This window comes from Haemorhous mexicanus, chromosome 16, assembly GCF_027477595.1.
Source record: "Haemorhous mexicanus isolate bHaeMex1 chromosome 16, bHaeMex1.pri, whole genome shotgun sequence".
In the NCBI taxonomy this organism is placed as follows: domain Eukaryota; kingdom Metazoa; phylum Chordata; class Aves; order Passeriformes; family Fringillidae; genus Haemorhous; species Haemorhous mexicanus.
This window is the reverse complement of record NC_082356.1, coordinates 965,280-978,173: the sequence shown is the minus strand read 5'-3', so window position 1 is coordinate 978,173 and position 12,894 is coordinate 965,280. Positions and strand designations below refer to the sequence as shown.

The 12,894-nt window shown below is 59.2% G+C and overlaps 2 protein-coding genes across 2 annotated transcripts in view; one reads left to right on the top strand and one right to left on the bottom strand.

The window, feature by feature from the left end:
• The window catches only part of LOC132334522 (low affinity immunoglobulin gamma Fc region receptor III-like), a 93,832-nt gene extending 80,938 nt beyond the window's left edge, over nt 1-12,894 (top strand). The window contains exons 7-9 of the mRNA XM_059860629.1: nt 12,352-12,373; nt 12,464-12,543; nt 12,629-12,894. Of these exons, the coding sequence (XP_059716612.1) occupies nt 12,352-12,373; nt 12,464-12,543; nt 12,629-12,738 (212 nt within the window). The 3' untranslated portion in view covers nt 12,739-12,894. The remainder of the gene's footprint in view (nt 1-12,351; nt 12,374-12,463; nt 12,544-12,628) is intronic.
• Nucleotides 1,771-3,519, bottom strand: LOC132335045 (Fc receptor-like protein 5). The gene is made up of 3 exons (XM_059861168.1): nt 3,186-3,519; nt 2,713-2,967; nt 1,771-2,084 (listed from the first exon to the last, which is right to left on the bottom strand). The coding sequence occupies exons 1-3, from the start codon at nt 3,481-3,483 to the stop codon at nt 1,771-1,773; spliced, it is 867 nt and encodes a 288-aa protein (XP_059717151.1). The 5' UTR covers nt 3,484-3,519.

Sequence of the window (12,894 nt, the reverse complement as noted above, 5' to 3'; positions counted from 1 at the left end):
CCAGGAATGTTCCCACTTTCCTCGGCAGATATTTCTCATTTAAATGAGTTGCCAACTCCTGGTTCCAGCATGGAGGGGACAGACACCCCAGAGGGAGACAGGTTCAGGGACTGGGCCACCTCATGCTCTGCCCTTTAAGCCAGTCGGGCCACCAAGTGCCCTGTCCCCATGTGGCACTTCTGGTCACCTGGAAACTCAGGAGCTGGCTTTGGCAGAGCGTCACACTGTCCCCAGTGTGCCACAGCTGACAGACTGATGGACAGACGGGGCCTGGGCTCACCAAAAGCAAGGCCTGACCCACCCCTGCCACACACAGGTGTTCCAAAATGTCTCCAGACAACAAACTTTTCCTGTCTCTGGCACCCCACCCTGCACCATGGCCTGATCCCGACTGCCCTAGCAAAGGGGGAGGCTCTGGAACCCCCACAGGGCCTTTGGACATCCTTGTGTGGGGAACACAGCAGAGGAGGGATTTGGGACAGGGGAGAAGAGAATCCAGAGCCTCCTGAAGGCTGCTTTGGCCATCAGAGCAGTGAAGGTCCAGGGCCCTACCAGGTTCCTCTGGTGGGGGAAATGTGCTGGGAGAAAATGTCTGGGGTTTGTTCCTTTTTGGGGGCTTTCCCTGAAAGTTGTTCCTTTTTGTGACCCTTTGGACTCTGAACCTTGTTGCTGTTGCTGTTGGTTTTATTCTCTCTTGTTGCTGTTGCAGAAATTGTTCTTTTCTCAGCCCTTTGGGATCTTTCTGCCTCCACAGGGAGGAAGAGGGGCAGTTTTGGTGGCAGCACACACACGAGTGGGTGCCCATGGGTGGGGACCCCCAGTGCCCCCCAGTTCCCCTGAGTGTCACAGCACATTCCCGTAGATGTCACCGGGTTCCCGCGGTTGCCCCTGGGGTCGCCGCAGTTCCGCGTGGGTCACCTGGGGATCCTGGAGTGTGGTGGCACGGTGGGACACTGTGAGAGACACGGGCTGTGGGACCTGGGTGGGGTGACACTCGTGGGTGACATGTCCCTCTGCGTGTGTCCCCTCCATACTCACCTGCTGCCCTCCTGGTGACCACGACGTGGGTGTACAGCACCTCCCCCTCCTCTGGGGGGTCCAGGGGATCTGGGGGGGCCCTGAGGGAATAAAGGGGATGTGGGGGAGGGATTGGAGGTCTTGGGGATGGGGTAAAAGGGGAGGGTGTGGTTTGAGCCCCCCACTCACCTTTCCTGATTCTTCCTGGCAGCTGCAAAGGAAGGAGGGGAGGGGTGGCTGTGGGGTCCCAGCGCCCAGACCCCTCTCATGATTCCTGAACCCCCACACGACCCTCAATTTCCCACAGGACCCCCAAGCATCCCTGAAGTCTCCCAGAACTGATGAACCCCCCCAGTGCCCCCAACCAACTCCGCCTCAAGGATCCAAAGCCCAGCACGGACAGAGACCCCCCAAACGCCCCCGGGCCCCTGAAAGAACCCCCAACATCCCTGCAGGACCCTCCAGCACCACCCCAAACCCTACAGGACCCCCAGCAAAGGTCACAGTTCTAGGGCTGTGGGAGCTGCATTATGGTTCCCCAATTCTGGGAGCCTCTACAGCTCCCTGGGATACCGGTCTCTCCATTGTCACCCACCCACATGGTGCCACCGGTGCCAGGCCACAATGACACCCACGAGCAGGAGCAGGAACAAAAGGGCCCCACCATACCCTGAAGGCACTGCAAGAAACAGAGGGGGACACATCTGGGTCACCCATCAGCCCAGGGATCCTGCAATCCCTGGTGAACTTGTGTCACCTTACCTGCATCCCCGTGTGTCCCTTGTCCCGTGGTGTCACCTCCAGGGCCAGCTCTGGGCTGAGTGCCCGGAACACGCGATGCTCGTCTGCCTGGTTGGTGGCCATGCACTGGTAGGTGCCTGAATGTCCCACATTGGTGGCCCTGAACTCCAGAAGGGGACCCCGGGCCACCTCCTGCCTGTTGTGCAGCCAGGTGAAGGTGACAGGTGCTGAGCCCACCTGCACTAAGCAGCGCAGTGTCACTGGGTCACCTGTACGCACCTGGTGTGACAGGTGACCGGGGGTGATGGTGGCATTGGCCACAGGCACTGCAAGGACAGAGAGGGGGCTGTGGGCACAGGGAGGGGCTGGCAGCCAATGTGGGGGGGGATAGGGACAGGGGGGATGGGTGTGATGGGGGATTTTGGGGATGGGGTCACACCACGGAGGGGTGAGGGGACACAGGGCAGAGGAGAGAAGACCCAAGAAATGTGTCAGGGGGACATGGAGGTCCCCAGGCAGGGGACCAGAGGAGGCAATGGGCGCTCCCTGTGCCCATCCCCACACTCACTGCGCACCGCGACACGGAGCTGGGTGCTGCTCTTCTGCACAGCCCTCCCCCCTCAGAGGGCACCTTGCAGCTGTAATTCCCTGAGTGGGAGACCCCCACGGCAGGCACCAGCAGCTGCGGGGACCCCTGCGGGCCCCCCACCACTGCCTGTCCCGGTAGAACAGGAGGGGAAGTGCAGGAGGGAGGCTTGGAGCCGCAGGGGGCTGGGGGTGCTGAGGCAGCTGAGAGTCAGGGGGGACCCCGTGGTGAGCTTGGGGGACCCTCCAGCACTGGCACCAGAAAGAGTTAGGGAAGGAGAGGTGAGGTGAGGACTGTGACTCAGAGTGCACTGGGAAGTGGCTTTGGGGCTGTCAGGAGATGGGAGTTCCAGCCGTGGGGGTGCTCACCGTGCACTGTCACTGTCACTGCTGCTGAGCCTGACGGCCAGGACCTCACCCAGCCCTTGCAGCGGTAGCTGCCGCTGTGGTTCAGCTGGAGGGGGGACAGGGACAGCTCGGTCGCATTAAGGGACCTCGTCAGATTATTCTCATCCTTGAAAAATCGCACCTTGGTGACCGGGCTGTTCCACCGGGCCCGGCAGCGCAGTGTCACCGTGTCCCCCTCCAGCAGCGCCCGTGCTGGCACCTGCAGCACCAGATCATCTGTGGGACAGGAGGGTCCCATCTTACTGAGGGGCTCGAGATTGGTCAGAGGTGGGTCCCCATGGCACTGGGGACATCTGGGTGCACTGGGATGCACTGGGATGTCCCTGTGTGCAGGGCACAGGCTCTTGCCACACGAGGGGTGTGAAGCCACCCACGGAGTGGAGCCCACTCAGATCTTTCAGGGGCCACCCAGACCATTTAAGATCCCCCCTCACCATCTAAGACTGTCACAGCGGGGCTGAGCCCAGTGCCAGGTCTGTCACACTCGTAGGTGCCACTCTCTGTGACATTGAGGCGGTCATGTCTCTCCTGCCACCAGCGCCGCCCGTCTTTGTACCAGGTGGTGGCACCGGCGGTCCCCAAGCCCTGGCAGGTCAGTGTCACATGGTCCCACACCACCGGCGGTGTCCAGGGGGGTTCCACAAGGATCTGGGTGGTCTGGGCGCCTGCCGGTGACAGGGGACAGCAGCCTGCCAGGGCCAGCGTGGGGTGGGAACAGCGCTGTGGGGCCATGGCATTGGCCGAGGACTCACCAGCGAGGCCAAGGGTCTAGGCTGGAGGGGAGAAGGGACAGGGCTGGGTGGGGATGGCACTGAGGGGACAGAGGCACACGGGGTACAGGGTGCGGGTGCTGTCCAGAACTGTCCCCATGGGGACAGCAGTTCTTTTGGGAAAGTGCATGGGGGTGGTCCCCAAAAGATTTGGTGAGGCAAGGGGATAGGTCTGTGTCACAGCCACCCGTGCACCACGTTCCTGAGACATGGCTGCCTTGGGAACAGGGACACTGAGACCACTGAGGCAGAACATGGGGACACTGTGGACACCCCAGGCACAAGGACACCACGGACACAGCCCATGCTGGCCCAGGTCACCCCCACCTGATCATGATCCCATCCCCATGGCCACATCCTCACAGTTCTTGTCCCCTTCTGTCCCTGCATCCCGGTTCCCTTGTCCCTATCCCCAGAGCTACCTGAGCCCAAAGGTGCCAGTCCCACATTCCTGTCCCCACATCCCCATCCCCAAATTCCTGCCCCCCGTTTCTGTCCCCAAAGCCACCCCACATCCCCAGTCCCACCAAGGTCCACTGTGGGTAACACGGACTGGCTCTGCTGTCATTGGGGACCTCAGGGGACCCCACAGCCCCCCTGTGCTCCCTCCCTGCCCTATCCCCAGGCTTTCAGGCCCGTGCCCAGGGCACTCACCCCACAGGAGCAGTGCCACCTTCCCGGCCATCCCGGTGTCCCCAGCCATGTGGACTGGCTGTCACTCGCTGTCACTCCCCTGGCTGGCGGCTCTTGGGATGAAGGAGAAGGAAGTGAGGTCACGCCCGTCCCCACGTGGAGGTGGCCCTTGGTGGAGCAGGGTGGCCACAAGCTGGGCACAGGAAGGGGACGAGGGTGGGTGGGACAAGGTGGGACATGGGGTTCCAAGGAGTGGGGGGGCTCAGGGGTTTGGGGAGCTAGGGAAGAATGTCCAGGGGAATGGGGGGATCCCAGGGATGGGGTCCCTGGCCAATGGGGGTGCTGAGGAGGGAGAGTCACTGGGAATGGGGGTGCCATGGGAATGGGGGTCCCCAGGGCCTGGGGGACTCAGGGATGGGAGTCCTAGAGGAATGTGGGCTCCAGGGATTTGGGGTCAGGAGATGGGGGTCCTGGGGATGAGATTGCCGGGGGAATGGGGAGTCCTGGGAGAATAGAGGTCCTGGGGAAGGGGAGACTTCAGGGGACGGAATGAACAGGTGAGGGTTCCTTGGGAATGGCGTGCTGGGCCATGGAGATCCTGGGGAATGGAAGTACTGGGATGGGGGTCCCAGAGATGGGGGGATATAAGGAATGGGGCCCCCATGGTTGGGTTCCCAGGGGAAGGGGGGTACCAGGGATGGGCAGTGTCTGGATGGGCACAGGCATCTCATCTCCTTCCCTGGGTGCCTCAGTTTTTGGGGTGACCCAGGGAACAGCACAGCCCCCATGGGGTGCTCATTTCCTGTGCAGCCATCACATGGCGATCCTCTGCTTCTGTGCCCTCCCCTACCCTTGGTTTCTCTTCTCTTTATTTATCTTTCTTCCTTATATTCCTCACTTTTGTACCAGGTCCCCTCACCCCTGGCTCCTGGCTCAGCAATCCCAGGGAGCACCTGAGCAGGGAAGGGGTTGGGGGGACCAAGGGGAATGGGAAAATGGGGAGCAGGAGGTGCAGGGAAGGGTGGGGAGGTTGTGGGGGATGGAGGTGTTGGGCTGTGGCCCCTCAATATTTTCACTCTTTTTCCTGGACAAGAAGGAAGAAGCTGTTTGTGCTCAGTTTCAGATGGGAAAGGGAGGCAGTTCTGTCCTGGGGGGCACATCCAGGAGGATCCTGTCCCAGGGGGTGACACATCCTGGCATGGGGGAACCTTTACCAGAGGGTGGCAGTTCCAGAAATGTCCCTGCACATTCCTGATGGGGTGCCTGTCCCAGGGGTGGCACATCCTGGGGACCCCTGTCAACCCAAAGGTGGGGCCTAGCCATGGCCCAGCCCCACTGCACAGGGATGGCCATTGCCCAGCCCTGCTCTGGCCAGCCCCAGGTGGCAGCCAGGACCTCAGGGCCCCCCCCACCCCCTTGGCTTTGATTCTGGCAGTTTTAGAGCTGCTGCAGAGGTGAGAATGCTGTGGGGGGAAAAGGCCTGCCTGTGGTTTGCTCAGCCCTGCAAGAAGCACAAAGCCCAAAGGGAGCCCCAGCAGTGGCTCTGCGAGAGCCTTTGATGGTTTTCAGAGCAGGGCTGGCTGGAAACCCGCCCTGCAAGGGCAGCTGGGAGGGAACCAGCCCTGAAATGCAGCAATTGATCATTTTGTCCATTTGCCCAAGGGACTGAGAGAGCCCCAAAACTACTGCAAATCCCACACCAATCTGCTCAACAAGCTGACCTGGATCCTCCTTCTTGAACAAAACCTGCAGCCCTTTGATACCTCATGGAAAGAATGTTTGGGTTCTGGATGTGCACACCAGAGGAGAGGGAGAAGTGTGGAAATACTGAGCGGGGGCTGCACACGAGGGGCTGGGGAACAGGGGTGTCACAGCAGGAGCAGGGAGTGCCCAGGCAGGGGAATTCAGGGCAGGCTGGAGTGGATTTACCAGGGAATCAGACCCTGAGGCACACACGGGCATTTCCAGAGATTCCTGTGCACTGTCCCAAGGATGGACAGAGCTTCTCCCCTTCCTCCATGAGAAGTCAATCAAGTTTCAGGGTGGGAATGAGGAAAATGGGGAGAGTTCCTAAAGGCAGCCCAACCAAAGGCTTCCTTAGGGGCTGGGTTGCTGCCCAGCAGGCAGGGAACAATCCCCTGGAGCTGTTGGACACGCAGGGAGATTCCACACTTTGTGTTATCCACAAGCAAACGCTGCTGTGGGATGCGCCAAGGGAATCCTAAAGGGAACCCTAAAGGGAACAAAAAAGTCTAATTTCTTTGGGATTTGTTTGTGTTTTCATTGTGAGGGAGTTGTTGGGAGAGCAACAGTAAGAAGGATTCTATAAACCAGACCAATGACCTTTCTGCTGCAGGAAAGAGAAAGTGAATGTTGGCACCAAGCGGGCGGTGGGAGAATTCAGGGAGGGGTCAGGGACACATCACCCACGGGTGTCACCCCCCACCCAGGTCCCCACAACTGGTGTCACTCTCATGGCCCCCACAGGTGTCCCCTGGCCCTGCCCCACCTCAGGATCCACATGTGACCAACGTGGAGCTGTTGGGAACCTATGAGGGACAGAGGGACCCTTGTCACTACGATGACGTGCTGTGACACTGGGGGCACTGGGGGGCACTGGGGGGCATTGATTCCCATCAGAGGTCTCTTCTTCCTCTTCACAGCACCCCATGGGGCTCCTCATGCCCCCTCCCAGTTCCAGAGGGGCACACGACCCTTTTCACTCTTATTGTACACAAAATGCAGCTTTTGATTAAACCATGTGAGAAACCTGGCTCACTCTTTAAAATTTGTAAATGATTAATAAGGGATAAAAGGATCAGTAAACAGCATGCTGGGTGCTTGGCAACTGCCAGAGGCACACTGTTAACTACAACAATTCATCTTACATACCTTTTCATTGTATTGGTTAACTACATACTCAGGAGGGTTACGCATATTCAAATATTCTTTCCAGTTTACATGTTCCAGGAATTCTTTTGCTTGGTTTGGCCCTTGATTCCTTTTCATAAAGTACATGCCATACTGCAGAGTAAATTTATATATTTTATGTTCTCACAAGGCCCCCCTGTTCTGTGGTTTGACAGTTCTTGATAAACAAAGGGTCAGTGGTAAATTCCTCTTTGCATTCTTTCTTTTGATGTTTATTTACTTGCTACTTTTCAATGTGTTCTTATCATGCAGATGAGATACTCCACCAGTACATTAAATCAACATTAGCTATTTCACAAAATTATCTGAGTTATTCTGACCATTGTCACTTAGTTACACAAATAAAGGCATTAGCCACTTCTGCAATGGTTAATGTTGTAATACACAGCACATTGTGTCTATCTTGATATTTTGTGAGAGCCTAAACTATAATATATTTATCACACTAAAATATATGTTCTGCACAGGGATTAGGGTAAAAAGGCTGACAAACGGTGGTGTATCAAAAGCCGTTAAAAAGTGATTACAAACTGTATTGTATCAAAATAGTTTGCAAAAACCAATATAATGGAGAAAGCCAATGGCTCCATAGTTATGAATAACAGGGAGAAGGTGTATTGAAGGGTTTATTTGACTTCTCCTTATCCTGTTCTGATTTTGTCAGCAATAAGTTCAATTCATATCTCTAAATCCGAGGCAGTTTGGCCCATGACAGGATGTGATGAGTGATCTCTCCTGGTCCCTGTCTCAGCCCAGGAACCCTTTGCTCAATTTTCTCTTCCCATCCAGGTGCGGAGGGCAGTGAGGGAGCCGCTATGGTGGGTGCAGGACATCCGGCCACTGTCCACCCATGGCAAGGCAGGAAGGAGGAGGAGGGTCTGGGTCAGGTTATTGAGCAGATTGGTGTGGGATTTGCAGTAATTCTGGAGCTCTCTCAGTCCCTTGGGCAAAGGGACAAAATGATCAATTGCTGCATTTCCAGGCTGGTTCCCCTACAGCTGCCCCTGCAGGGTGGGTTTCCAGCCAGCCGTGCTCTGAAAACCATCAAAGGTCCTCCCAGAGCCACTGCTTGGGCTCCCTTTGGGCTTTGTGCTTCTTGCAGGGCTGAGCAAACCACAGACAGGCCTTTTCCCCCACAGCATTCTCACCTCTGCAGCAGCTCTAAAGCTGCCAGAATCAAAGCCAAGGGGGTGGGGGGGGCCCTGAGGTCCTGGCTGCCACCTGGGGCAAGCCAGAGCAGGGCTGGGCAATGGCCATCCCTGTGCAGTGGGGCTGGGCCATGGCTGGGCCCTACCCTTGGATGGCCACTGGCTTCAAGGAGCAGGAGTTTGGGAGCTCCTTCCTGCCCTGGGCTCCATTCCCAAGCTGCTCTTGTAGACTCAGATCCTGCAAGGGACAAGCAAGAAGGGAGAAGTCTGGCCACCCTCCAGACCCTCCATGCCCCAGGACAGGACCCCCTTGGCCAGCATGTGTCCCCCCTGGGACAGGATCCCCCCAGGAAAGAACCCACCCCCGTGCAAAAACGTGTCAAACAGCCTCTTCCTTCTTCTGCAGGAGAGAGAAATTTAAAGTGTTGGGAGGGAAAAGCTGGACACCCCTATCCTGCACAGCCTCCCCAGCCCTCCCTGCAGAACCCTCACTCCTGCTTCCCCCACCCTAGGCTTCCCCCAACCCCTTCCCTGCTCAGGGCCTCTCCAGGATCATCAAGGTATGAACTGGGGGCTTGTGAAATTGAGGGGAAAATTGATGGAAATGGAAATAAAGAGGAGAAAAAGCCCCTCGGGACTATAGGGACATGGACCCAGACCTTCTTGGAACCTACCTGGGGTGACCCTACAAAAATGAGCACCCTGGGGGGACTTTGCTGGGCCCTGGGTCACCCCAAAATCTGAGGCACCCAGGGAAGGAGCTTTGACCCACGGGCTCACCAAGCCACTGCCCATCCCTGGCGCCCCCATTCCCCAGTGATCCCAATCACGGGAGCCCCATTCCTTCTATCCTCCCTTCCCTGGGACCTGCATCCCACTATGGACATTCCCCAGGATCTCCATGGCCCAGAACCCCATTCACAAGGAACCCTCTCCCGGTCACTCCATCCCCTGAAATGCTCCTTTCCCGAGGACCTTGATTCTCCCAGGACCCCAATTCCCATGCGATCTGCCATTCCCCCAGCATCCCCATCCCATGACCCCAAGTCCCTGGAGCCCACGTTCCCCTGGGACTCCCATTCCCTGAATCCCCCACAGCTCTGGCGATCCCCATTCCCATGGCACCCCCATTGCCACTGACTCCCCCTCTTCAGAACCCCCATTCCCCAGGGACCCCAACCCTGCCTTCCCAAACCCCCTGAGCTCCCCACTCCTGGGAAATCCATGTCCCACCTTGATCCACACAACCTTGTCCCCTTCCTGTGCCCAGCTTGTGGCCACCCTGCCCCCACCAAGGGCCACCTCCACGTGGGGATGGGCGTGACCTCGCTTCCTTCCCCTTCATCCCAAGAGCCGCCAGCCAGGGGAGCGGTGGCCACAGCAGCGAGTGACAGCCAGTCCACATGGCTGGGGACACCGGGATGGCCGGGAAGGTGGCGCTGCTCCTGTGGGGTGAGTGCCCTGGGCACGGACCTGACACCCTGGGGATAGGGAGGGGAGGGTGCCCAGGGGGGCTGTGCGGTCCCCTGATGTCCCCAATGCCAGCAGGGCATGGAGTCCAGTGTGACCAGAGTTGTGGGGTGGCCGTGGGGACAGGAACAGATGGCAGAAACAGTGGAACAGGGGTGGGGGGGACATGGAGAGGGGCATGGAAATGTGGGGACAAGGATGTGGCAGAAAGAACCTTGGGGCAGGGGCACCTGTGGGGGCAGGGACAGGGACACAGGGATGCAGGGACAGGGACAAGGGGACAAGTACCATGTGCTTGGGTCATGGAGACAGGTGCCATGGGAATGGGACCATGGGCACAGGGCCGTGGGGCTCTGCTGTGGGGCTGGTGAGGGTGACCTGTGCCAACACAGGATCCCCATGCCTGAGAATGTGTTGGTTGCTGTGTCCCTGTCCTTGAGACCTCTGTGCCACACCACTGTCCCCACTGAGACCTTTTGTGACAGCCCCACGCCCCGTGCCCCTGTGCCACTGTTCCTGCAGTGCCACCCCCTCCCAGCCCTGTCCCTTCTCCCTTTCAGCACAGACCCTCGGCCTCGCTGGTGAGTTCTCGGTGGATGCCATGTCCCCACCCCGCTGACACCAGCCCTGCACTGGCCCTGGCAGGCTGCTGTCCCCTGTCACCCGCAGGTGCCGAGACCACCCAGCTCCTCGTGGAGCCCCCCTGGACACCGCCAGTGCTGTGGGACCAGGTGACACTGACCTGCCAGGGCTCGGGGAGCACCCGTGAAACCACCTGGTACAAGGACGGGCGGCACTGGTGGGAACAGGGACGTGACCGCCTCATTGTCACCCTGAGTGGCACCTACGCATGTGACAGACCTGGCAGTGGGCTCAGCCCCACCATGAACATCTCAGATGGTGAGGGAGGTTTCATCGTCCCCAGCTTGGCACATGCGGGGACCCCGAGGGCTCTGGGTGGGCTCCAGTCCATGGGTCAGCTCCTGGTGTGAGCAGAGCCTATCCCCTGCTCTGGGGATATCCTAGAGCATCCCAGTATGGGTGAAACTGTGTGGGTACTGGGGACCACTGGTGCGCTAGCTGTGACCCAATGGGGAGGTCCTGGTGACATGGGGACCCTCCATATCCCTGAGATGTGACAGGACCCCCCTGTCCCCCAGACTGGCTGGTGCTGCAGGTGCCAGCGCAGGCGCTGCTGGAGGGGGACACGGTGACACTGTGCTGCCAGAGCTGGCGAGACAACCCGATCACCTTGGTGTCCTTCTACCACGAGGAGGAGGAACTGGGGGTGTTCCCCAATGGCACCCAGCTGTCCCTGTCCCCTCTGCAGCTGAACCACAGCGGCCGCTACAGCTGCAAGCGCCAGGGGGGATCCTGGGGGTGGCAGGAGTCAGGGCTGGTGACAGTGACAGTGCATGGTGAGCACTCCAAAGTCCCCACCCCAACACCCCCACAGCCCTCCCCAGAGACTCAGGGCCACAAATCCCCTTCCTCTCTCCTGCTCTGAGCTCTGCCCTGTGCCGGTGCTGGAGGATCCCCCCAGCCCACCGAGGGGTCCCCTCTGACTCTCAGCTGCCTCAGCACCCCCAGCCCACTGTGGCCTCGAGCACCCCTCCTGCACATGTTCTACCGGGATGGGTAGGTGGTGGGTGGCCCACAGCGGTCCCCAGATGCTGGTCCCTGCTGTGGGGGTCTCCCACTGGGTGAATTACAGCTGCCAGGTGCACCTCGAGGTGGGCGTGCGGAGGAGCAGCACTCAGCTCTGCGTCACAGTGCGCAGTGAGTGCTGGGATGGCACGGGGAGCCCCCACTGCCTGCTCAGGTCAGCTGCCTGGGGACCTCTTTGTCCCCCATGACACCTTTCTTGTGTGCTTCCCCCTCTCCCCTTGTCCCCTCACCCCTCTCTGGTGTGACCCCATCCCCGAAATCCCCCATCACACCCATCCCCCCTGTCCCTATCCCCCCACACTGGCTGCCAGGTCCTCCCTGTGGCCTCAGCCCTGTCTCTGTCCCCACAGTGCCTGCGGCCAATGCCACCATCACCCCTGATGTCTTGGAGGTGACACCATGGACACAGAGACACACAGGGACACAGGTGGGGTCACACAGGGGCACCAGAGAGTGCAGGACCCCTGGGGTGATGGGTGACCCTGATGTGTCCCCCTCTGTTGCTTGCAGTGGCTGCAGGGGTCGGTGGGGCCCTTTTGTTCCTGCTCCTGCCCGTGGGTGTCATTGTGGCCTGGCACCGGTGGCACCCTGTGGGTGGGTGGCAATGGGGGGACAGGGGTCCCAAGGAGCTGAAAAGGACCTCAGCACTGGGGAACAATAGGACAGCACACACAGCCCCATAATTATGACCTTGACTGGGGGACCTGTATGGTTTGGGCAGTTGCTGGAGGGTCCTTGCAGGGATGTTGGGGGTTCTTTCAGTGGCCCTGGGGGCGTTTGGAAGGTCTCTGTCTCTGCTGGGCTTTGGGATCTTGAGGCTGATTTGGTCGGGGGCAATGGGGAAGTTAATGAATTCTGGGAGACTTCAGGGATGCTTGGGGATCTTGTGGGAAATTGAGGGTCTGGTTGGCATTCAGGATGCCTGAGAGGGGTCTGGGGCCTGGGACCCCACAGTGACCCCTCCCCTCTTTCCTTTGCAGTTTCCAGGAAGAATCAGGAAAGGTGAGTGGGGGGCTCAAAACACACTCTCCCCTTTTACCCCAACCCCCATGACCTCCTATTCCCTCCCCCACATCCCCTTTTTTCCCTCAGGGCCCCCCCAGATCCCCCGCCCCCCCCAGAGGAGGGGGAGGTGCTGTACACCCACGTTGTGGTCACCAAGAGGGCAGCAGGTGAGTATGGAGGGGACACACGCAGAGGGACATGTCACTCCCGAATGTCACCCCACCCAGATCCCACAGCCCGTGTCTCTCACAGTGTCCCCCCGTGCCACCACACTTCAGGATCCCCAGGTGACCTACGCGGAACTGCGGGGATCCCAGGGGCAACCGCGGGAACCCAGTGACATCTACGGGAATGTGCTGTGACACTCAGGGAAACTGGGGGGCACTGGGAGTCCCCACCCATGGGCACCCACTCGTGTGTGTGCTGCCTTTAAAATCTGCCCCTCCCCTCCCTGTGGAGGCACCAAGATCCCAAAGGGCTGAGAAAAGAACAATTTCTGCAACAGCAACAAGAGAGAA

Excerpts from the sequence above, each read along its gene's own strand:
- LOC132335045 (XM_059861168.1), bottom strand. The coding sequence starts at position 3,483 with ATGGCCCCACAGCGCTGTTCCCACCCCACGCTGGCCCTGGCAGGCTGC. Across the intron at positions 2,968-3,185 it reads CGCTGTGACAGTCTTAGATG|ATGATCTGGTGCTGCAGGTG; the intron begins GTGAGGGGGGAT and ends CCTGTCCCACAG. Across the intron at positions 2,085-2,712 it reads AGTGACAGTGACAGTGCACG|TGCCTGTGGCCAATGCCACC; the intron begins GTGAGCACCCCC and ends CTGTCCTTGCAG.